Source organism: Spermophilus citellus, assembly GCF_964194105.1.
Source record: "Spermophilus citellus genome assembly, chromosome: 7".
NCBI classification, from domain to species: Eukaryota; Metazoa; Chordata; class Mammalia; order Rodentia; family Sciuridae; genus Spermophilus; species Spermophilus citellus.
The window spans coordinates 162029962-162055110 of record NC_138188.1 but is presented as its reverse complement, the minus strand read 5'-3'; the positions used below and the strand labels follow the sequence as shown (position 1 = coordinate 162055110).

At 56.5% G+C, this 25149-nt stretch overlaps 1 protein-coding gene across 1 annotated transcript in view; it reads left to right on the top strand.

Moving 5' to 3' along the window:
- Nucleotides 1–6773: 6773 nt before the first annotated feature.
- TMPRSS2 (transmembrane serine protease 2) overlaps nt 6774–25149 on the top strand; it is a gene marked incomplete at both ends in the record, with an annotated part of 22977 nt that continues 4601 nt past the window's right edge. The window contains 7 exons of the mRNA XM_081301991.1: nt 6774–6816; nt 9982–10052; nt 12175–12397; nt 17077–17163; nt 17741–17860; nt 21552–21678; nt 22821–22951. Of these exons, the coding sequence (XP_081158117.1) occupies nt 6774–6816; nt 9982–10052; nt 12175–12397; nt 17077–17163; nt 17741–17860; nt 21552–21678; nt 22821–22951 (802 nt within the window). The remainder of the gene's footprint in view (nt 6817–9981; nt 10053–12174; nt 12398–17076; nt 17164–17740; nt 17861–21551; nt 21679–22820; nt 22952–25149) is intronic.

Here is a 25149-nt window from a genome sequence, read left to right as displayed (position 1 = left end):
CAACCTGGCCCGGTCCACCAGCCCAGAGTCAGCACAGAGGACACACTTCTACAGGAAGTCTGGAAATCGGAGCTACCCTGCTCACGTGGAGAATCCCCCTCCTAAATTCAAACGCAGCCCTCAGACCGCGTCGCCCCGCGACCCGAGAGGACCTGCGGACTTGGGGAGAGGGCAGCGCTTCTTCTCAGCCTCCGACTGCCTGCGGGTGCCTGACCCTCGACGTACTGGAGTCCCTGTTCTGGCGCGCGCCAAGGCCGAGCGCGTCCGGGGCTTCCCCCGGGGAAACTCCTCCTCCAGTCCGGGATGGCCGCTCCGGCTTGTCCCCTCCTCCTGCCCCGGTTGAACCGGGATTCGCGTTTGGGGGGTGTCGCCCTGAGCCCTGGGGACGCCGCCTCCTGAGATTAAAGCGAGATCTGGGGAAGGCCCGGGACTTGCGCGCCGGGCAGAGGAAGGCGCGACCTCCCGGGAGGCGGAGGTGAAGACGCGCGCGGAGGAAGGCCGAGGGGCGGGGAGCGCGGCCGAGCGCGGCAGGTAAGTGGCCTCCAGACGCTCCGCTCTGCGGGGTCTGAGCGCCGGGTTTGGGCTTGGAAGGGGAACCTGGGCATCTGGGAACCGCCGGATTCCCCTGCCCCAGTTCTGGGTGCGGGTGGCTGGAGGCAAGCGAGGTGTGCGCGGCAGGTGTGTCTGCGCGGGCTGAGCGCTCGGGGCTGAGGCCGGCGGAGCGCCCTTCCTGCGGGCGGCAGGACGACGACAGCGGGCCCCCCGTGGGCGCACGGGTTGGAACCCCAGCCACCTCCGCTGGCGTTGCGCGGGTGGGCTGATGGCCCCGAGAGTCCCTGGCAGTTTTATCTGAGAAGAGGGTGCTCCGGGTCCTTTGGGTGGGATCCGTCGGGCGGGGCGGGCCCCCGGATCGCCTGTCCTCCTTTGGCCCCCACCTAGGAGCCCTGGCTGAGTCTTTTTCCCCTCTGGGGACCAGGGAGGGTAGACTTGTTGGTGCATTTCTTTGTTTCGGGAAAATCACTGCGGCCTGGGACTGTTACCTGAACTCCTTCTGCTCCTTGGTTCCCTACCGAGGGGGAAACTGGAAACTCCGAGATGCCGGGGAACGATAGGGTCGGCGCGGCAGGGCCACGGGCCAGGCTCCCAGAGGGACCCGGGCGAGGCGAGAGCCAACGGCTCCCTGCCGGGAAGAGGGACTGCTCCAGGCCTGGGCCCCATGACTACAACCTGGGGTGGCGATCAGGGCCAGGGCACCGGCAGCGGCAGGTGCCGGCCCAGGAAAAGCCGGCTGGCCCCAGGGCGGGCACTCCCTGCCCAGCACCTGGGAGTTTCCGTCCACTGCATCCCGTCTGGCGGGACTCAGGCCGGTGGCAGGGTGGCCAAATGCGCCAGCCTGACAGGGGGTAACCTGCCCGAGAATGCGCTGGCCAAGTTGAAGAACTGCCCCCAGGCCAAAAGTTTGTGAGTCCACGCCCCAGAGGTCCCGGTTGCAGGTGGCCTACAGTGCCGGCTGGTGCCTGCTGCAGGCAGAGGGGAGCACCTGCCCACCCCGTGCTGGGACTCTGTGCTGTGGCCTGAATCCGGTTCAGAACACAGCGGGCCTGGTCCTCAGGAATCCTGGTGTCCCCTTTAGCAGGGAAGGCTAGCATGGCAGCCCCAGGTGGGCCTGGTAGACCAGAGTCATCCAGGGCTGGGCTTGGAGGTTGCTTCAGCCCACCACTCGAGCTGTGCCTTAGTTCTGGGGTTAAATCCAGGAGCACATCCCCCCCACCCCCTGCTGTAGCCCTGAGCTCCCCATCTGCCCAAGAGCTACACAAAGAATGGAAAGTTACCCAGGCTTCCAGAGGAGCTACTAGGAAAACCTAAAGTGAGGTGGGGGTTGTTGACCCATCCCAGCAGGTGGGCAGGGGCCTCCAGGAAGTGAGAATGGAGTGGCTTCCCTTGTCGGAAGGGTGGGGCTAGGAGGGGCCCGCAGAGTTTACAGGGACACAGGGACACTAACTGCTTAGTGTAGTGAGGCCAAAGAGGCTCAGGTGGGCCCTGGGAGAGGGAGTCCCCAGGAGGTCACTGAGGCTAGGGACTCTCAGCCCTCACTGTGCCTCTTCAGGAGGCTCACCCTGCCTCCTTCCCCCCAGTAGCCTTGATGAACAGAATGAAACTCAAGGGCACCTCTAGGGAAGAAAATTCAGCACTCCAGTGGAGGGGATGGCCTCACGGACTGGCACTCTGTCCCTACACCTGTGGGTCCACACTGCAGGCTCTGTATTTAAATAAGAGCTTGCTGGACCTCTGTTCCCAGCTCCAGCATTTGGTCCTGAGCCACTTTCCTTTAACTCATGCACCCAAGTCAGCCTTTTAACAAGATTGTGCTAATGTTGGCACCAAACACAGATCCCCGGAGTTCGCTCACCCTGGGCTGCCTGGCACTGTTGGGTGCTGGGCCCTGTGCACAGTTGCCCAGATCAAAAGAGTAAGTTGGGCCCCACCAGCATTATCACGACAGGTGTAGATGTCGGTGTGACACTCTTTGTTCCAGTCAGGAATCATCCATCGCCAGCTCTTTATGACATATTTGACTCAATTATAGGGAAACCGAGGCAGAGAGGTTAGGTAAGTTGCCCAAGATCCTGTGACCCAGAAGGGGCAGAAGTGGGGCAGAGTAGGGGCTGTCTGGCTCTCATTTTTAACAGGTTCTGAGTTGGAGACACGGCTTTGGCACAGGGTGTTGATTCTCTCTTTCTCTCTCAGTGCTGAGGTGTTTTTTTAAAAATTTTTTATTTATTCTTTTTGGTTATGCATGACAGTAGAGTGTATTTGGGCAGAGTATACACACAGGGAGTGTAACTTCCCATTCTTGTGGTTGTGCATGGTGTGAGCTACGCTGGTCCTGTAGTCTTATGTGAACATAGGGAAGTGACTATTCACTCCACTGTCCTTAGTACCAAGGTTTTAATGTCACAGAGGTGGAGGAAAGGAGAGAAGGAAACTGAGAATGAGGACCAAGGAATCCAGATACCAAAGGGGGCTGCTCTGGGGTCAGGTGTGCGTCTCCCTGACCTCCCAGCCGCCTGCCTGCAGTTCCACCTGGGCTCTGCACCACCGGGCAGTGGTGCCCTGTGGGCAGGGGGGACTGGGACTTCTCAGAGGGGTGGTGTGCAGACTGACTCCTGGGCAATAGGGGTCATGAGTGACAGCAGAGTGCACACGTCCTGCCAATGGTGAAGGACTCTTGATGGTGACGCCTGGGCACCCGCGGTGCGTTTTGCCAGAGCCGCCACCATCATGTAAGAGTGCCACCCTACTCTGGGCCCAGCTTGGGGCTGGGGGCTGCCAGGAAGTGGGAACCAGGCTCTGGCTCCCTCTGTTCCCTCTAAGCCGTGGTAGGAGTCCTGGGGAGCTTTATAATACTAGGGTGTCAGGGCTGGGGCTGGGGCTCTGCTGTAGGGCACTTGCCTAGCAGGTGTGTGGCACAGGGTTTGACCCTCAGCACCACCTGAGAAAAATAGTTATTAAAAAAAGAATTGATAACCATATATAAATATAAAAAAAATACTTCTATGGTGTCACTCCTCTGTCCTGACTGCTGCGCCCCAGACCCTGGGAGTGGCACCCACTGATCTTTATTTTTATTTAAGCCCTTCAGAAATCCCGTGGTCCAGGGAGCACTGAGGAGGCTAAGCCTTGGGCATTGAGGTAGAAAGGAAAGGTGGCTGGTCAGCCGAGTGGCTGGTCAGGTCCCCTGACTGAGAGTTGGAAACTGGCCCTGTTGCTGGGGAGGGTGGAGGAGGACCCAGGCCTGGAGAGCTCCCTGCAGGCAGCCAGAGAGCCCTGGTGGGGGCTGTCCCATCCTCTGCCCTCCCCCAGTCCATGTGTCCTTGGAGGTTTGTGGCCTGCTTTCCTGGCCCCTCCTTACTTCCCAGTACCTACCAGGGACCCTCCAACACTGGGCTGGCCCCAGGGTGAGTCTGGTGGTCTTTGAGGATTGGGGTGCAGGAGGTTCTGAGAGCTGACATCTGGTTTGGGCCAGGCTTCAAGGTTGACCTGGGGAAGTCCTGACTCACGGCTCCCAGGTGTCGTGGGCCTGGGGTTGAAGGAGGCTGGCTTGTGAAGTCCCTTGTGCCAGCGGGCACTGTTCACAAGCAGCCCTTGGGTTCCTGGGGAGACGTGTGGTCGGTTCACACCGGAAGCCCTGCGGGGTGACCCGGCGTGGAGCTGGAGGGGCGAGAGGAAGCAGAGCCGCACCTGGAGGGCTTGGCTTTCCCAGTGGTCTGTGGGCGCTGGCAGGAGCAGGACCGTGACATGTGGAAGACTTCTCCGTGGTCAGCAGAGGCCTCCTGGGAGGAGGAGTCATGGCTTTCTGGGCAGGGTCTAGGCACAAAGTGCGCAGTGTGGGCTTTGAAGAGGGCAGGTGACCCAAAGGTGTGCCCTCTGCTCTTACCTGAGGCGAGTCTGGGGAAGGGATGGGAACTCTGGGCACTGTGTCCACAGTTGAGCCGTCAGGCACCAGGGGGTGGTCAGGAGGGGTGGGGGACAGAGGTGTAGAAAGGGGGATGAAGTGCTCCAAGGGCGCTCGGTGCTTGTGGCCTTGGACGTTCAGGCGAGGGCAGTGGAGGTGGGAGATTCGGGAGCTCTGGTGGGACTGAGGAGAGAGGCCCCTGTGGTGGAGCAGACTGTGTTGGCATGTTTACAAGTGACCACTCGTCTGGCGGATGAGAGGAGCCGGGCTTTATTATTGCTTGTTTGCCTGAGATGTGAGGCCCTGTGTCAAACTTCCTCTCAGGCCATTGCTTCCCAAGAGGCCACCCTGGAAGGAAGGGTGCAGATCGGAGCTCACAGTGATGCAGCCTTGGGGTCAGCCCCAGATCTGTCATCGGACACAGGAGGTGTTTTGGAGATTGTTCTGCAGAATTCTGTGCACGGAGCTGCGTGTTGACAAGTTCAAGTCGACTGGTGGTCATACATTTATAACAGGTTGGAGCAACTCTAGCTTATTTGGTTTACTTGTTTTTTGAGATGGGGTCTCACCATGCTGTCTAGGCTGGCCTCATACTCAAGATCCTCTTGCCTTAACCTCCCAAGTAGCGGGATTACAGGCCCAGTATGTACCACCACGCCTGCCCAGGAGCAACTTGAGAAGGTCATCGCATCCGGCCTTGCAGCTGAAGCCCAGTTCTGTTCTAGAATATGCTAGAGACATGACCTGCTAGTCTTGGGTCCATGTTTCTAAGTTTGTGGAACTCTGTTCTTTCCCAGGTAGCCACAGTCCTTGAGCTTTACCACTGTTGGAAACTTGGTTTCCCCAAATGGAGTCAGTGCTGCTTTGGGGACTATCCTGACCATTGATCCTGGTAGGGCCTTGGAGGGACAGAGACTACATTAAGTCCCTTCTGATTTAGCAGATCCTTGGTTATGGAGGATGACCCTCGTGTTGTCACTGTGGCTCCTCCCACGTTGATCCAGGGATTGCTTTGCCACTTAATCCTTACCACACCTTGTTCAGTTATCATCCATCCGTCATGCAGATGGACTTGGGCATGTTCTTTTACCTGGGCTGGTGGCCTGGACACCTCCTCTTGGAGTGGCCTGGAGACCCACCTGTCCTGTTAGTCCCACACACAGCTCTTGCGCACACAGACACTGTGGACCCCCTGAGGTCCCTGGCTTGGAGGCTGGTGATGTCCAGGTGCTGGCTCCCATCTCACTGTGCTCAATGTCACCATATTCATTTAGCCTTTGGATCTCAAAGATATTCGAACATGCTCTTTGTATGGTATAAAACTAGCTTTTTAAAAAGAGGACCAGACCTGATACCCACTCTAAAAAGCCTGTAGCCTCCTTAGGACAATGGGACAGTCGTAGAGGTGCAGGCAGCCTCTTCCCAACACCTCACTTGCCCTCCACCCGTAGAATTCCTTGTCAGCCGCTGGACGCGCTCTGTCTGATGTGCTCACGCTGGTTCATGCTGACTGTTACTGAATCCCACCGCTGTTGCCCAGCCTCCGGCTAGCTGGATATCCCAGAGCAGAGAGCATCTTGGGTGTGATTTTAGTGCCTCGGTTTTGATATAAGGGATTCTCTTCCATATTTGTTCATTGGCTGTGGAGTGTCCGTTGATGTGGCACCCCTCACACCTCCAGCAACTTGGGCAGTACCCAGCACACTGTGGGGACTTATGCTGGCACAGGTGCGGGGTGGCGTGTAGTGAGGGTAGTGATCTTATCTGTAGGGACCACCCCTGACCCTGGGTCCAAGTCAGCACCCATGGACCTGATTGCATTTGCTTTGAGTGGTTCTCAAAATAAATCTCCAGCAAATGTGCTCCTAACTCTGCAGAGGACGGAAACTATAAATGAGCCTGTTCTCCTTTAGAAACAGCTTTGGCCTGCCAAAGCTGGGGTGCAGGTGGGGTGCAGGCCGTGGGGTGGGGTGCAGGCCGGATCCTGCAGCACTGTCCAGGTGCCAGGTGGGGCAGAGGTGGGGCAGAGGTGCTGCAGGTGCCTCGGCTCCCTGAAGGGACACTGCAGTGGGTCTGAGCAGCAGGAGGGCAGCTGCTTGGTTGGGAGGCAGTGGATTGGCTGCCAGCGAGGAGGGGGTCGGGACCTTTGTCCTCATTTGCTCTCTTGCACTTAAAGGAGAATTTCCCAAAGTGCTCATGAGAGCTGGCTTTCCAGAATAGAGAACAATGGTCCTTGTCTTTTAAATGAAGGAGAGACTGCTAAACAGGTTGTCTCTTGTCACCTGGGGTGTATCCTGCTCCTTTCAGAAACGGGTTCATGCGATTTGTAATCTCCTGCCGCTGTGGAAATGGAGCCCAGGGTGAGCGGATGGATGCAGCCCCCTGGGTCTCTCGGGAAGCTGGGAAGCTCGCTCCCTTTCAGATCCACTTCTCTGGAGCAGGCACTGGGCTCCCCTTCTTCCTCCTCGGCAGGAGGTGGCGGGTAGCGCTCTGGTCTTCTATTCCAAAGTCCACCGTGGCCGAACTGAGCCGGGCGCACTTCACGCTGCTGGCTCCAGTGTCCTGGGTGGCAGGACCCTGGGTGAGGTAGGATTCTCCCGTTGTTCTGTGTCCTGTGGCTTTAATGAGACCACTTGGCTCCCAGTGTTCCTTCTCCCACTGTTAGGGATCGCTGATGAATAGCGAGTGTGGATTTGGGGCATTGACTCACCTTCCTTTCACAGGACTCCTAAACTGGGAAAGCCGCCAGCGCGATCAGATTCTCATTTCCTGAAACTTCAACCAATCCCAGAACTGGCGAGACAGCCCTGCGGGTGGGCGGGGCTGCCAGGGAACAGAGAAACCAGAGCCGGGCGCGTGTTTGCTTAGGCAGGACTGTTTTGAAAGGAACCTTAGCAAGGGCTGAGTTCATTCTGCTTCCTAGGCAGGGGTGCAGGATTGGTCATGGTGCCCAGAGCCTCAGGGTCCTCCACCTCGGGGACTCGGGAAGGCGTGTTGAAGCGACAGTCCACCTGTTGAAAAGCCTTCCGTGCCGCAGCCTGCACCTTCGCCGATTTTCTCTGCTCATACCCAGGAAGGGCTTAACTTTATCTTTTTAATCTTGAAAAACATTTTGCTGCTCTTGACAAGATTGGCCCTTCATGTAGAGTAAATAAGTGAGCTGGTGTATTTTTGCTGTGACCTGTTCGAAGTGACTCTCATATTTTCATCCATCAGAGGTCTCTGTTTTTCTTTTTTCTTGTTTGATGATCAGATGGTGATTTGCCCAGAAGACGGGAAGGCAGTGATGTCCACTGCATTTGGCTCCAGTGAATTGAGATTGGGTGGGCTTTGTGTCACCCACTAGCTTGGGACACTTATCAAAAGCAAATTCTAAGTGCCACAAAACAGCAGGATTTTTTTTTTTTTTTTTTTGTACTGGAGATTGAACCCAGGGGCGCTTTACCACTGGGCCACATCCCCAGCCCCTTTTTATATTTTATGTTGAGACAGGGTCTTGCTAAGTTACTAAAGTCCTCGTTGAGTTGCTGAGGTTGACTTTGAACCTGTGATCCTCCTTCCTCAGCTTCCCAAGCTGCTGGGATTATAGGCGTGTGCAACTACACCGGCTCTGTGGTCATTTTTAACAAAGACTGATGTAGCACGCTAACTGATTAGTGTGAACTTCTCAGGGACCCAACTACTGTGCCGTAGGTACTGCTCTCACCTAACTTGCAGGGGAGAGAACCAAGGTATAGGACCATGAACTAGCTTGCTCCAGTTCATAGCTAGAGAGGGGCTGAGCTAGGTTTGGATCCAGAGAGTCTAGTCCCAGAGGTCATGGGCTACCTACACGAGCCACCTGCACTGTTTGCGTACCTACCCAGTGCCAGGCTCTTATAGGTGAAAACATTCAGCCTCTGATGTGGCCAGCAAAGCCCAGACCTGCTCCAGGCTCCTATACCCTCATTCAGAGCACTGTCTTACGGAAGGATGATCCCAAAGATGGTTTCATAGAATATTCTCTGGCCATCTTGCCCAGCTGGAGAGTAGAGAAAAGCCCTCACTGAACAGGGTGTCAAGAGAAAGTGATTTAGGATCTTCGTCAAATTAGGACGAGGAGGGCTTGATTCAGGACACTTCAGTAGAGCAGGGGAAGGGCAGGGGCCTTGCAGTGTGTGTGGGGGGGACATTGGGTTCTTTCCCAGCACAAGGGGAAGTGGGAACTTACAGCCCAGAAGCAGGCAGGATCCTAGCAGGAAAGTCACTAAGAGGAGACCAGACTTCAGGGGAGCGGGGTTCTGGCTGAACTGAGCCGACAGGCTTCTTGCTGGAGGCAGGCCCGGCTGACCAGACACCCTCTGGGGTGTGGAGGATAAGAAACCGCTCTGGTGTCCAGAGTGATGGTATCCAAGGTGGGGGTTCCTGATAGCCTAGCTTAGCAGGGTTCTCGGCTAAAACCACATTTTACCGGGAAGTGCACTGGAGTTTGGGAGCCTGGTAAAGTTGGTTTAGGCAAAGAATCTGTGTCAATGGAGACTGAAGGAGAATGGAGAATTTTATGCCGATGGCATCTCAAGGCTACACATGAAATGACCACAGCTTTCTCTCACCTACATTAATCTTGAATTTGGTCAAATTAGCTAGCTTCCAGTTTCTTTCTTTTTTGATCTGGGGCAGTAACCGGAGTGGATGTGTTAGTGGATGTGTTAGACGGATCTACTTATTAAAACTTGGGAGGGCCTCTGTCACTTACTTAGAGACATCAGATGTGGCCTGCCTGTGGCACTAGTCGGGACCATCTGCTCCATGGAAGCTGGCCCCAGGCAGGCACCCATGGGTGTCCTACAGGAGGGTGGAGCTGATCGCACCCCTGTCCCTTGGTGCCATGCCTGACACGGGGAAGTGCCCACAAGTCTGCACTGAACCCACGACCTAACGGTGTGGGGAGGAGGCACTGAGATTCAGCCAGGTTCAGTCACCAGCGCCTCCGGAAGTGACTCTGCCAGGAGCTGCCGGGGTCTTCTCCTCCTGGGTCTGCCCTAACCTCTGCTGGTCTTGATGGCTCTAGAAGTTTCCTTGTGGTGATTCCTACCTATTTTTATTCCACGGGTTCTTCTTTGGGTGGGTGTGACATGAGGGGAAGGTCATGATCCCCTGCTGGGAGCCATGTGAGTTCAGTAGGGTTTGGAGGCCTGAGAGGCCTTCCCTTGAGTCTGGGTCCTTCAGTCTGTCCCTCCCTCTTCAAGGTCACCCTTTCTGGGCTGCAGTGTTAAGCTGCTTGCCTGCCCTGCACCCTCTGACCCCAAGGGCATGTGCACATCCCAGAGGAGAACCCTGGTTCCCTGAGCCTCTGCATCTACTTGCTGTGTTTGGAGAGGTGCGGAAGAGGCCGGTGAAGGTCAGGGATCAAGGTCAATGGGCAGAACTTCAGTTTGTTCTGGCAGGAGGTTCCTTTTGCCAGAGTCTTCCAGTTTTTTCTAGATTTATCTTCTGAAAACAAACCTGTATGGAGGCATTACAGTCTTGTAATTTTTTTCTTCCAGGTCGTCTTGAACGATCCAGATGCCTACCCTTACCCAATGCTGTTGATAAAATCAGGATGGCTTTAAACTCAGTAAGTGGTTAATCATTACCTCTCTGGCCCTTTCCTGGTCCTCACTCCTCCTGTTATTCCCAAGAGCAGGTGTGGGTCAGCGCTTTTCAGGGCTGCCTGTGGGCCCCCGCCCGTGGCTGTGTGCAGGGCTTTCAAGGCCTTGTCTAGAAAGGCTGAGTTGGGGCAGAGCCCAGAGTTGCCAGAGGGGTCTGGAAAGCCATTGCTGCTGGGTAGGAGCCCAGGTGTGCACCCTGGCTTTGACCTCCCCACTTCCTGCCTTCACAGTTGGTGTGGGGGGCAGGTGTGTAGACAGGTGCAGCAGGGTGGGCCAGCAGGTGAGTCCAGGGAAGAGAGCTTCCTGGTGCCCCAGAGACAGTTGTGTAGGAATGAGGTGCTGGGTGGACTGTCCCTCTCCTGGCCCTGGGAAACTCTTCCCTGGTCTCTGTTCCCAGCACATCTCACTGGTTCCTATTATGCCTGAAATAAGTGCATTTAGCAAAGACATTATGGTTAGTGAAAATATTTTTCTGAGCCAGGTGCGGTGGTACACTCCTGTAATCCCAGTAGTTTGTGAGGCTGATGCAGGAGGATCACAAGTTCAAAGCCAGCTTCAGCAATTTAGTGAGATCCAAGCAAATCAGTGAGACCCTGTCTCTAAATAAAATATAAAAAAGGGCTGGAGATGTGGCTCAGGGTTAAGTTCCCCCGGGTTCCATCCCTGGTACCCCAAAAAAAAAAATTCTGAATCCTCTAGGGAAATATACCTTTATTGGTCTATCCCCCTTTATTGGCTCCTGGTTACTGGTATTTACGTTTTTATTGGATCCCTTTTTAGTGTCAGACCCACTGTATTGGAATCCTCCTGGACTAAGTGCTTGGTGACATGCACCCCCCTGGGTGGAGTGGCATGTTCAATGGTTGGGACTGAGGCCAGCTGCTCTTGGCTGATTTCCATGCCTCTGGTGCCCGCATTTAGGTTAGGGATGGCCTGTCTCTCCATCTCTGTCACTGCTCCGGTGGAGTAGCAATCTTTGGACCTTTGTAGGTGGCTTTAGTGGGTTACGAAGCTCAGGTTAACTGGGAGTGGCATCTGCTCCCGTGGTTACACTCACGTTCCCTGAAGGCCCCATTTAAAATCCTGAGCCTTCAGTGGCCTCTGCTGAGGACACCTGTCCTTGGAGGACAACCCCTCTGCTATTCTGTGGCCCAAAGTGACAAGGGGCAGGAGTTGGGGACCTTGGGACACAGACAAGAGGACAAAGGTGGCATCTAAGGAGAGGCCCAGCCATCAGCACTAGAGGGAGTTGAAGGAAGAGGAAAAGCAGGCTGTGGGGTCCCGTGTGCCCTGTATGAGGTGGGTCTTGAGCAGGTGGCTCTGAAGTGGGCCCAGGGGGAAGAGAAGCTTTTCTGAGAAGAGAGACACCAGCTGAAGGAAGGAGCCAGAAACTCGTGGTGTGTCTGGGCCGTTCCTTGGCATTTGTGCATGTGCACACCTGCACCAGAGCTTCTGCTGCAGGGCGGCTGGAGGGTGCGGTGCAGCTCTAGGCTGCCTGGGGGGGGGTGGTAGGAAGGGGGCAGCTCTGCAGGAGGGGAGGGCAGGAGAGGAGCCCCAGAGTCACCAGCACAGGCTGCCTCTGGGCAGCTCTGTCCACTCCAACCCTGTTCTGCAAGGGGTGTGCAGAGTGGTGCTGTGCCCTACCCCGCCGGGGCTTGGTGCCCAGGTGTCAAAGAGGTGATGGGTACCGAGGCCTGGCAGCAGACGAGCTCTCACCCAAGATGATCAAACCGAAGATGATTATCACTGGTTCCTAATGTCGCCGCTCCGCGCTCAAGGAGAGGCCCCGGGGAGCCACAGGTCGAGGACGTCGGTCCCACGGGTTCTGATCCCACACTCTGCACATTTTTTTCTGTAAATGTCAGCCACCTTTTCTTTATTGCAAAATAAATAGTAAACAAAACAACGTTGGCAGCTGAGAAGGGTTAGTTTGGAATTGGCATCTGGTTTTCTAAGTAAACTGGTGTAATCATAGACACGGGCATGTCTGCGTGGCCTTGCAGGGCCCTGGGGCTGGGGCCTGAGGCGTGTACTCAGCCCTTTAGGATCAGTGACAGCTTTATGTCATTTTTCTTTTCACTTGTTCAGGAGCCGTCCCCAGGCGTCGGGCCTTACTATGAAAACCACGGATACCAACCCGAAGCCCTCTACCCATCACAGCCGGCCGTGGCTCCCAATGTCTACGCTGCGTATCCAGCTCAGTACTACCCGTCCCCGGTGCCCCAGTACACCTCCAGGGTCCCCACGCACACTTCGACACCTGGCATCTACCGGCAGCCCAAGCCCCCTCCGGGGACAGTGTGTACCACAAGTAGGACCCTTTTTGCATTTTTCTGCCTTCTTAGCAGGCTGTCACGCCTCCACCACCGGCCACCCGCCTTGCCCTGTCCTGCCGCTCAGTGCTGCACACTCCAGGTCTCGCTGCCACCTGAGAGACCGCCACCCTCCTGGGCCCTGCCTCGGGGTCTTTCCCAACCAGCTTCTCATGGATTCTGGCCTCAGGTTTATTGATGTGTCCTTTTGAGAAAATGGTGGCTCCCCAGGGTGGGACTCGCTGGCACAGCAGGTCAAGGTCAAGACGCCCTGTGACTTGGTGTTCAGGGAAAGCGACCTGGGGGTGGGTGGGGGGTGAGCAGGAGCTCCACCACACCCCACCTCCTCTCCTGGCCTGAAGTCTGAGCGCTGGGGGGCAAAGGGCGGAGGGGGATGGGGCAGCGGGCCGTCTTCTCTGTCCCTGCCATTTCAGTGTCTGGCGTCTCTCCTCACCTTTTTCCCTCCTGGACCTCGGGCTGGAGCCTGCCCCGCTGGAAAGTGCAGAGGAAGCTCTAGGGGGAAGCTTTTGGGTGGAGCCTGTTTCTGGTCTTGGCGTAGGCATCCCTGTCTGTACAGCATGCAGAGTGAAAGGGAGATAATGGATGGACTTCCATGCCACCCGCACAGGATCGGGGGGCAACACCACCCCCTTCAGTTCAGGGAGCCCTGCCTGCCCTCCCAGGCCTTCCAGCTCCGGTCTAGAGCTGTCACTCTGCCCCTTGCTGGCCTCAGTCACCCCTCACCCTGTGTCTTTCCCTCCCTCCAGCTCTGCCCTGTTCAGCCTGGCATCCCTCCCCTACCACGCCTACCCTGTGCCCCTCTGCCCACAGCAATGTCTGTCGCTGCCCGAGGTCTTCTGGAAGGGGTTGGGTATGTCGAGACCAGTGGTTCTCAAACAGGGGTGACTTTGGCCCTCAGAGGCAGTCGACAGTGTTGCAGAGTTTGGGTCGTTAAAGTAGGGAGGGGACACTACTGGCATCGCTGCTGCTGAACACCTGCGGTGGGTAGGAGGGTCCCCAAGAGAAAGGCCACCAGGCCACGGTGTCAGTTGTGCCGAGGTGGACAGTGCCCAGGCTTGGGTGCCCGTCGTAGGGCTTGGAAGGAAGCCAGGGTGAAGAGGACTGGGGACCTCGGTCGAACCTGCTGACTGTCAAGGGTCGAGGGGCACCAGGTGCTGTGGCCCATGCTTGTGACCCCAGCTACTTGGGGACTGAGGCAGGAGGATCATGAGTTCAAGCCCAGCCTGGGCCACTTACAGAGGCCCTGTCCCTGGTGTGACCCCCAGTAACACACACAGACACACACAAGCCATCGGGCTGCGGGTGAGGACAGCACTCCAAAGGTGGTCTCACACCAACAGTGGTCGGCCAGGAGGGCAGAGGGCCCCTGGCCCCCCTCACCAAATACTCTCACTTTCCAAGGGAGAACCCAGGGGGTGACAGAAAGGGACAGGAGCAGGTTACCTCTTTACGTGTATGTATTTATAGAAACTGTGCCCCATAAACTCAAAAATAATTTAGTGATTTTCTTTTTCTTTTTTTGTGGTTCTGGGGACTGAACCCAGGGCCTTGTGCAGGCAAGGCGAGCCCTCTACCAACAGAGCTGTATCTCCAGCCCAGTAATTTTCTTCCTTTAAAATTTTTACTTATTATTTATTGAACTCACCTTGCTTTTATTTTAAAGAACATGTGATCACATATAACACAAGAGATGATATACATTTTGTAAGTGTCATCTTCAGCTTTGAGACTATTTTCCAAGTGATTTAAGTAGTAACCCAGAAGTACCCCATCTGGAGAACATAGAACTTTGGTTTTGGTTTTTTGGGCTGAGGATAGAGAGCTCAGCTAGTAGAGTACTTGCCTCACATGCACAAGCCCTGGGTTCAGTCCCCAGCACCACACACACACACACACACACACACACACACACACACACTTAATGTATTGTTCTAGCAGCAGCCATACTAGTTTCCATTGGCACAGCAGCACATATACATCTGAAGGACTGTTTGGAAAATCAAAGGTCAACGATCCTGTGATGCAAATAGTTGACTCTGGAAGCTGCAGGGCAGGGCCAGCCACAGGCCAGTCGATAATGATTAATGCAGGTGAATGGTAGGTCCAGCGAACCCTTCCGCAGCAGCCTTTGCAAACCAGGACCGAGGCGAGTCTAGTTGACCTCGCACTGGGGCAAATTCCCATCCAGAGGTAAAGCTGAGGCTTCCGACTGTGCTCGGGTCCCCGGGGAGACCTGGCGCATTGCCACCCTCACTGAAAGACGCCTGGTGTGATGACCCTAACTCACCAGACCAGGGATGAAAGCCAGGGCCTTATTTTCGTGCCTGCTGGGCAGCCACTACCACTGAGCGACACCCCCAGCCTCAGCAAGTTATTTTATCTTAGATACAATGGTATTCAGGGGAGTCATCCAAGGAGAGGAGTGTCCTTGGTCATGGGTCCAAGAGGCCATTTGGAATTTCTCCTGTGAACTTCCTTTGGGCTCTACCCTGCCACCTTGAGGCATGGCCACCTTTAGCCAGATTTTGATGAGATCTTTGCTTGGGCGCAGTTCTCAGGCCAGCGTTGGGCCGTACCTGTGAGGAGTGCAACCTCCCAGATGTCAATCAGAAATTCTGGTGACTGGGGACGAGATCCTCAGGGAGTTCTTAAGTCTGTTACTGCCTGAGAGCCTTTGGAGAATCCGCAGGATGTGGTGAGGAGAAGGGAGGAGTGGCTTTGACCCCAGCAGACGGGCCTCTCTGGCTCTCCAACTCCAGAACCTTAATTTCTTGCTCTGACTGACTTTTGGAAGCCCAGGAGCATAGAGGTGAGGGCAGCAGGGGACACTGCCTGACCAGCCCGGCAGGGTCTGCTTAAATACCTTCTTGCTGGGCACGGTGGCACACGCCTATAATCCTAGCAGCTCGGGAGGATGAGGCGGGAGGATGGAAGGTTTGAAGCCAGCCTCAGCAACTTGGTGAGTCTCTAAGCAACTTAGCAAGACCCTGTCTCAAAATAAAAAATAAAAGAGGGCTGGGAGTGTGGCTCAGTGGTTAAGTGCCCTTGGATTCAATCCCTGGCACCAAAATGAATGAATAGATACCTTCTCATCAAATCTCTCCCACCTCTCTACCTTTCTTTCAAGGAAAGCTTCTGGGAGCTCCAGAGTCTGAGGTTGCGTGCCACATGGGAACTGCTGGAGGTGACAGGCTGGGCACCCTCCTTAGCCCAGCATAAGGGACAGATGTCTGGAGGCAGGGTGCTTTCATGGTATTTGGCACTATGTTAGGATTTTTTTTTTTTTTTTTTTGGTGCCAGAAGTGCTTAGCCACTGAACCACATTTTCAGCCCTTTTTATATTTTATTTAGAGATAGGTCCTCACTGAATTGCTTAGGGCCTCGCTAAGTTGCTGAGGTTGGCCTTAAACTCATGATCCTCCTGCCTCAGCTTCGGAGTCCCTGGGATTACAGGCATGCGCCACTGAGCCCGGCTGTTCCAAACTCTGAAACAAACTTTGGTTCACACCTCCGACAAAAAATGCCCTCTTTTTGTTTTGTCCAGAGTAAACTGGTGACCTTCTTCAAATTACTTTATTCGTAGCTGCAGTGGGCCTGTATTCTGCCCTGGGACCCAAGGGTGTAGGCTGGTGCTGTGTGATGGGCACTTTCAGTAGTGATGGGGATGTTCTATGCCTGCCCTGTATGGTAGCCACTGGCCACGTGTGACTACTAAGTGCTTGGAGTTATGTACTTTTATTTAATTCCATTTAAATTTAATGAACTAAAACATAAGAAGCCACAGGCAGCTGGAAGCTGTCTAGTGGGAGAGGTGGTGCACACGATCAGCTCTCCAAACAGCCTTGGGGAAGACCTGTTCCTCTGCCCTGGGTGCCTCTCCTGGGACCATGACAGTGGGGGACACTGTCACATGGCTCAGGCTCCTCATTAATGAAACGAGGTGCTTTTCCTCTCTGATTTTCCCATTCATCATTGACCTAGTTGAAGACCCTTTTTAGGGAGCAGAGCTTTTAAGGCTGGGTGGGCTTCATTCACCAGAGGTTCTGCTCTCCAAAAAGCAGGACGTTTCTTGCTCTGGAAGAAGCCAGGCCCCCGAGACACATTGTTCTTCCAACGTCAACTCACATTTTTAAGTGTATAAAACCACTATTTCTTAGGCTGGGAGTGTCTCTTAGTGGCAGAAAGCTTGCCAGCACGTGTGGGGCTCCTGAGCAGCTTAGAAACAAGAGAGAAGAAACAGGGCTCCCTCCTCGGGTGGTCAGGCGGCCCTGACTGAGCTCGGTCCAACTTTGGTTTTTGATCTTATGACAGTGGGAAGGTAAACCTGTGAAGCCGTCTGCTGTTCCCTGCCCAGGGTTCAATAAATTGCACGGGATGTTCAATGTTCCATTAGAAATGGGCTTTGGGTCACGTGGTTTCGGCCAGCCGTAGGCTGATGAAGGTGTTCGGAGTGCATTTAAGGCGGATGAGGCCCAGCCAGACGGTGGGCAGGTCCGTGTGTCCAATGTACTGTCACCTTGAGCCACTCCAGCCCGAGGGAGGGCCTGGCAGGCTCCACGTGGCCCTGGTGCTGGTGGAGGAGCGTCAGGACTGGGACGTGCTAGGGGAGGCGGGAGGGCCAGTGCTCACCAGGTGTCCTGCCTTCTCTTTTCTGCAGGGGCCAGGAAAGTACTGTGTGTCACTCTTGTCCTCGGGACCTTCCTTGTGGTCACTGTTATAGCTGCTGTCCTGGTCTGGAAGTTCCGTAAGTTCAGAGAGCCCCCTGGGCCGGCTGCCACCTCTCAGCCATGGCTCCTGCAGTCCTGGGCACAGGGTGACCCTGCTGCCTGGGCTGGGGAGGCCTCAAGGCCCCTCGGAGACTGTGGCCTGGACCTTCCTTCTCATCGTTTGGTCCTGGGAGCAGCCCATCTCATGGGTCCCACCTTGCTGTGGACTTCCTCTTGGCCTGTGGGTCACGGCCATCACTATGTTCACTGGGTGACAGTGGCTGCTCTAGAGCAGCCCCGCCCTGCACCGCGGGCAGCCGGGTGTCTGTCTCTGCCTTTACCCTGGGGCAGTGGAGACATGGGGGCTTTGTGGGTCCCTGAAGTCCCCTGGGAGGGTCCTACCCATCGGCCTTGTGGACACGCCATATCCAGCCCTAATTCCATTTGTGCATGCTGGTGACAAGGACACATTCCCTACTTACTAAAAATTGGGGGAGCTATTTTTTTTTTTTTATTCACGGGCTCCAGGGTGGATGATGGTGCTCCTCTGGGCTACGTGAGGTCCCCTTGGTCCTCAGCTGACGGTTTCCTTCCCGCCTCTGTTTCCTCTGCTAGTGGAGAACAAGTGCTCCGTGTCCGAGATGGAGTGTGGCTCCTCAGGGACCTGCGTCAGCCCCTCCTTCTGGTGTGATGGCATCACGCACTGCCCCAACGGCGAGGATGAGAACCAGTGTGGTGAGCGGCTAGGCCCTGGGAAGCAGCAGCTCTGCCTGGGCAAGGGGTGACCAGCCAGCTCTGTCCCCGTCTTGAGGATGAGCCTGGCCTCAGAAGGGCTGTACTCGTGGTCCAGCGTCACACAGCAGGGTGGGAGGTCCATGGCAGGGCCCGAGAGACTGCCTTCAAACCCCTGTGCTCGCAGATGAATGCCAAGGGCCGCAGTGGAAATCCCAGAAGCTGCTTAAAATATGAAGTTGGGGGTCACTGTGTGGCTTTAAGACAAGCTGCCTTTAAAGTCTTTTGTCACACATGAGCACTTGGGTTTGCTTTATTTTCAATTGTTGGTCTGTCGATTAACAAGTTAAAGCCGTGCCACATTCATGGTGTACAGTGGGCTGCTGTGGCGTAAGGACACCTGCAGAATGGCTGCCCAGGCCACCCAACAGGCATCACCTTGTGGGGTACTCACCTTTTTTGCGGGGAGATCTCTTAAGATCTGCTCTCAGTGATTTTCAAACACACGACCTTCTGCCAGCCTGAGTTGCCAGGTTGTCCCCTAGAGCTTTCAAAGGGGCTCCTCCTGTCTAATAGAGGCTGTGTCTCCCTTGGCCAGCGTCTCCCCCCTGCCCCAGCCTGTGGCCACCGTCAGTGTGCATTCTGCTCCCCTGAGCGCGAATTCCTCACCCATGCACAAGTGAGAACAGGTGTGGCTTCTTCTACTGGCGTCTCGCACAGCCGGCTGCCCTTCCCCTCAAGGCTGCGTGGGGCCTGCCAAGTTCTTTACCCGTCCATCTCCTGGTGGACGTGGGCAGGTTGCACGTGTGGGCGTGGTGCATGGGGCAGTGCTGGGCGGAGGTGTGGCCGTCTCTTCCCTGGACCTGGGCCCTGGTTCACAGAGTAGTTCTGCTGATGCTCTTTCGAGGTGCACAGCAGCTTCCCCGTGGCCCTTCCTGTGGGCGCTCACACGGGCGGGAGCGAGGGCTTCTGTCCTTGCCTGGCTGTTGGCCCCGTCATCTTCCTCTTCTTCCTCTTTGGTGACCGCTGTTCTCACGGCAGCAACGTGACATCTCATTGTAGTTTTAAGCTGAGACTCTCTCTCTGTCTCCCGTTGATTCGTGGAGGTGGGTTCAAGGGCAGTTGGTGGCTGCCTGAGTGTGAGGGTCAGAGCTCCAGCCCACGGTGCTCATCTCTGTGGGCCTCTCCAGGTGCCGTGGCACTGAGGTTTGCTGCCGATCCCCGGGTTCCTGTTCTGGGTTGAATGAGTGGGCAGGGAGATCCAGGCGTGGTCTCTTCCAACGCCATGTCTCCTGGGCTCTGCAGCGGGTGCAGCGCTGCCTCATTTCCCCAGAAGGGCTGCCTCCTCCCCCTTTAGGAGAGGGAAGGAAGGCTCTTGGTGGAAGGAGGGCTCTCTCTCCGGCTCCAGCTGCAGCAACAGTGCCCCAGGCCCGCCAGCACACGCAAGACATGGGACGCCGGCCCGGGCTCCGCGTGCTGCCGTGTGTGGCTCCTCCCTGCCATTCTCCCAGTTCCACGTGGACTTCTCATTGGGAGGAGACGGCCGCACTGTCCTGCTCCTAGAGCAGGCGGTTCTTACCACGGGTGGGCTCTGACCTGGAAGGACGTCCCATCCCCACGCCCGGAGCTTTCTGTGCAAGGTGCGCGTATAAGTGTGTCAGCAGTGGTCGGCTCTCTCCCCTGCTGTCCCGCCAGTCTTCCTGGGAATGTTGGAAGAGAAACTGAAGAGTGGCAGCGGCGACTGCAGCTAGTGGCGAATATGGTGCCCTTGGGACGGGCTCAGAGGGCTGTCTCAGTGTTCTCAGCACGAAAGGGAAAAGGAGATGGCTGTGGGGCGAGGGGCATGGGGGTGTGAGCGCTGCTGGTGACCCTCTCATGGCAGACACGGGAATCCAGTCCTCACGGTGCACCCTGGAACACACTCAGTGTTTGTCCTTTAGACCTTGGTAAAGCTGGAAAAATCCCTAGTTCCTAAAAGGAAGAGCAACAGACAAACTGGAGGCTTGTCCAGCTCCCCGTCGCCCTTGCTGGTCCGCATGTGAATGGCTGGGGGAGGGAGCAGCCTGGGACCCCCAGGAGGCAGAACCCTCACGTCTCCCTCACGCTCTGCAGGGGCAGCTCCACCTGTATCTGTGGAGCTACGTTAGGTCCAGTTCCTTCTAAGGAACCATGACTTCATTCTCCCGGCAGCGTGGGGCTCACAGAAGGCCCAGCAGGAAACAGGACTCGCCCCACAGCATGTGGGTTTCCACGGAAGCACAGTGCAGCGTGCTGGCCACGGCGGCGTCCTCCGGAATAGGCTGCCCTGGGGTCGAGCCCTGGAAGCTCTGGCCCCATTGGTCTCTGGCTCTGCCCTTCCAGAATGTCCCGGGCCCAGGAGCTTGAGGCTTTTTCAGATGGGCTCCATGCATTGAGCGCTGTGTCCAAGTCTCCTTCAAGGCTCAATGGCCACTTTCTGTTTGTGAGGAACAGTGTCACGTCAGAGTGGACACCACGCTGGGCACGTCTTCACTGCGCACCTGGAGCGGTGACTTGCTGGGTCTCATACAGCACTGTCCTCAGGTTGTTCCTGATGACCCACGGCCCACCCAGCAGTCCTTCTCACGAGGTTCCACCCCACCAAGGACTCCCAGGGCTCCAGGTGTGCCACTCCAGGGGGATGGGCCAGACAGGGAAGGGCTTCCACTGTGCCCAAAAGCTGACCAGTTTCTTTAAACTGCAAGGCCAAGGTCATTAATCTGGAGGCATTTCAAGTCCCCTAGATGCCAGGTCCTTGTCGCCACACTGGGTGCTCTGCAGAGCCCAGGGCCTGGACACCAAGAGGTCAGCTAGTTCTTTAAAGAACACTTAATTTTCACCCTCTGTCTTATTTATTTATTTATTTTGGGGCCATCAGGGATTGAACCCAGGGGCACTGAGCCACTGAGCCATATCCCCAAAACTATTTTGTATTTTATTTAGAGACAGGGTCTCACTGAGTTGCTTAACACCCCACTTTTTGCTGAGGCTGACTTTGATTTTGCGATCCTCCTGCCTCAGCCTCCCAAACCACTGGGATTACAGGCGTGGGCCACTGCGCCCAGCTTATTTCTTTATTTTTAAGCCCAGTTTTATTGAGCTGGAGTTCACAATCATCTTCGTGAGGTGGACAGTGCACTGGTGCTGTGTGCATCTGCAGCTGTGTGCGCCATGGCCTACCACAGAGGATCCACCAGTGAGAACATGGTTCCTGGGCTCCTGCCGCCCCCTGCCCTCCTTCCTCCCACTCTGAGGGGCTGGCTTTCCTAGACTCCTCCTCCGCGCGATTGCTCCTAGCAGTCTCAGGCAATCTCTGGGCCATTGGGACTGGCCTCTGATGCAGGGCACTGCCTTCAGGGTTGCCCACGCCGTGGCAGGGTCACAGCTTCCTTCCCATCTGCAGCAGATGTCAGTCCGCCGCACACTTTGGGCCTGCCCTGTCCTCCCTTGCTGGACACTGGGCTGCCCCCTTTGGGCTGTCATGGATGGTGCGGCAGTGAGCACTTATGTGAGAATGTGTCTGAACACCCCGTCCAGTTGTCTTGCGTAGAATTGTGGCCCCCTTCGTGAGTGCCCAAGGAGAGCTGCCTGGGTCAGGTGGCGGGACGTGGGTGGCAGGGGATCACCTTGGTCGGTGCCGTTGCCCGGGACCCAGGAGAGCTCTCTTCTCACGCAGTTCGCCTCTACGGACCCAACTTCATCCTCCAGGTCTACTCGCCGGAGCGGAAGGCCTGGCACCCCGTGTGCCAGGATGACTGGAATGAGAACTTCGCCAGGGCGGCCTGCAAGGACATGGGCTATAAGTGAGTCTGGTGCCTCTGGGGAGGCGGCCCCACGTGGAGATAGTGACCAACGGCAGAGACTTAGGACAGACCGTCTCCGCCTCCTGAGAAGGTGCTGGAGACCATGGTCACTTCCCGAAGCTGGTTCATGTATGGGGAGGTGGACCTGGGCCTCCAGAGCTTGCCCTCCCCTGTGTCTAGTGAGCCCGGCCCACGGCCACGGCCTCAGCTCCCTGGCCGCTGTAGACCCTGCGACTCAGGAATGATCTCCGGGGCCGTAGTGCCCGGGCAGGGGTGCAGGCTGAGGGCCTTGGGTGGCTCTTTTCTGGAGGAGCCACTCGGCCTGCACGGAATCTGCTTGGCTCGCCTCTCCAGGTGGGAGCCGGCTGCAGCAGGGGCCAGGATGGCTGGACTGGCGGTGGCCTGGCAGATCCTAGGCAGCTCTCACTGCCCGGGGGAGCCACTGACGGCTTTGGTCAGGAGGGAGTGTCCCAGGCTGGGACTCCCAGCCAGGGCTCAGCAGCATGGCCAGTGTCTTAGTGTTCTCAGCTGCTGTAACAGAAGAGCTGAGCCTGGTAATTGTACAGAGTAGAGGGTTATTTTGGCTCACGTCCTGGAGGCTCGGAAGTGTGACCATGGTGCCCCATGGTGCCGGCACCTGGAGAGGGCCTGGGCCAGTTGGCCTCCGGGTGGGAAAGCGATGGGCAAGTGTGCTCCTGTGAGAGAGAGGGTGACACAGAGGCTGGGGTTGGTCCCCAACAGCCACCCTCAGGAGTACCCCCCCCCCCCCCCCCGTAGGCATCAGTCCCTTTGCAAGGGAGGATTTTGACTCACATGCCCCTTCCAGGTCCCACCTCCCCTGGACACTTACCCCAGGGACACATCTCAATGTGGGCTTGGAGGAGATGGACCGTATCCCTGGGGAGGCAGGGCGGCCCTCGGGGCGGGGAAGGCTCTGTGCTCTGTGGCCACCTTCTCTCCCCGGGGAGCCCGTGTGGCCCTCGGCCGTCCTAGGGTATGTCCCCTGCCAGTTTCCAGAGCGAGGTCCCATCCGGCAGGAAAGCGCCACCTCTGCCGGCGGAGGGCTTGGAAGTGCTGCCTGGGACGAGGACTTGCGAAGGCCTCTGAGGTGACCGCTGTTTACATAGGCTTTTGTTTTTTAGGAACAGCTTTTATTCCACACGAGGGATCGCGGACGACAGCGGTGCCGCGAGCTTCATGAAGCTGAACACGAGTGCTGGCACCGTCGATCTCTATAAAAAGCTCTACCACAGGTGTTTTTCCCTTGTCGAGGGTGTTGATGAGGACAGGGGACCCCCCGGGCATCACCGTCCCAAGTTGATCTCTCTAAGCTGCCGTTCTGGGTGTGGATGAGTTCCACACTGGGAAGAGGTTGGAAGCTAAGTAGGACAGGCTACTCCAGATTTGTTCTTGGGAAGAGATTGACACTTATTCGCCATTTTGTTTGTGACCTCTGCTGTCCGCCCTGTTATTGGTAGTTGATTTTTTTTCATTCTCCAGGTACCAGAGGTGTACGTACATATGCTAGGGAATATGCATTTGTTACCTTTTCGTTACTATAACAAGACACTTGAGACAGGCTACTTTATAAAGACGGGAGATTTATTTTGGCTCATGGCTCTAGAAGTAGAAGGTCCAAACAGTGTGGCACAGGCTCTGGCAAGGGCACCTTGCACCACATCACCTCACGAGGGGAGCACCTGTCTTGTGGGTCTCCTTCCACTTCCTTATACAGCCACCAGGTTTAAGGCATGGGGTTCCACCCCAATGACTTCATCTAATCTAAACTTTCCCAGGGCCCCATCTTTAAACACCATAGTTGGATTAAGTTCCTGCCCTCTTAATGCCATTAACGTAAGACTCCAGATGAGTCTGGGGACAGATCACATTTAGTCCATAGGTAGGAATCCACGGGAATAACATCTCAGGGTCGGGTCTGTCACAGCAGGGGCCAGGCACAGGTGGCTAGTTCCATTTAGCAAATATTTCCTGCACCCCAAGGCTAAGCTGTGACCCTGGGCAGGTCACGGTGGGCGCCATGGGGTGGCAGGGAGCTCCAGGGCAGTCACTAACAGCGGCTGCACTGGCCAGGAGGGCAGGGAGGGACTGGCCACCCCTCTGCCAGTCCCCTGCAGGCCCCTGCTCTTATCAGAACACTTGTCATCCTGGAGGGTGCAGTGTGCTTTGCACATGAGGTTTCTCACCCCCAGGTCCTGTCACTTGTCCCCAGGGGTTCGCTGTCACCTAGGCTCCAGCTCCGAGGTGACCCACTTCTCCTTGTGTGGAGGTGGGCACTGGTGTGTGTGTTGCTGGTGGCTCTGTCCGAGGTGGGGTGGGGCGCTGACCTCTGCCGCAGCCTCGCTGTCCTGGGACCGGGGCAGGGCTGCGCCTGCAGGCCAGGTGGACCGTCCACAGAGCGGGGCCAAACACAGCTGCCTGCTCTGCACATGCCGGCGGTTCTTTGTGTTCCTCCCTTACATGGAAGTCAGGCAGCCAGGAAAAGCCAGGCCCCGGGGCGGGCAGAGCAGGGGCGGGGAGAAGCTGCCATCCCTTGGCAAGAGCCCTGGGAACTCGCCAGGTGGCTGCCAGGCTTGGAGGAAAGAAGAGAAGGTCATTGTCTAGAGTGTCGCCCGTCGGCCCGGCAGGCTCAGGTGGGGTCCCTCAGAGCCGCCCATGATGCTTGAGTCTCCAGGGTAGCTCCTTGCCAGGTCCCCTGAATAACCACGGTGTTCCCAGGTGCTGCTGGCTGTGGTGGCACCCGTGGACCCTAGGGTCCTCAGGCAGCGTCTCCCTCTAGCAGGAGTCTGCCTCTGTGTGGCCTCTCTGGTGCCTCACAGCTGTCGTGGCCAGGGCACCTGGCGGGCACCTGGGCGGCTCTAGGCTGGGGCAGTGCCAGGCAGTGTGGGGTTCGGGGACGCGCTGCCTTTGGTGCGGTTCTCCAAGGGAGCTGGAACGCACGAGGCTCAGGCTGTGTTGGTGACACTGTGGCTGCCAGCCTCCCGAGGCTGGCTCATGTGTGTGCCTTGGGCAAGGTCCCTGCTGCGTCTAGACACGTCGTGGCAGGGGTGAGTGTCTTGCTCTGTGTCCGTCAGAGTGGTCTGGTCACTGCAAAACAGATTTTGTCCAATGGAACCCACACCCAGTGGTCAGTGCTGGCGCAGCTCTGGTGTCCCGGCCTGAGGCCCCCTCCTCAGTGTATGGGGACCATTCTCTATTGGACAGGGATGGAAGCCACCCCTTCTTTCTTTGTCGTCCACAACCAAGGACGTTGACTCTGCACAAGTGGCTCTTTCCTTCTGCCAGGCCGAGCCTTGGTCATATTGCCTTCGACACACGGTGCCACCATCTGAAGGCACGTTTCCCAGTGAATAGCCTCCTGTCACTAGCAGGTGGCCTGGTTCCAAGAACAAAAGGGACACCATCACTTCCGCAGGCCTCCCTTCCCAGCCAGCTGGATTGGCCCTGCCCTTT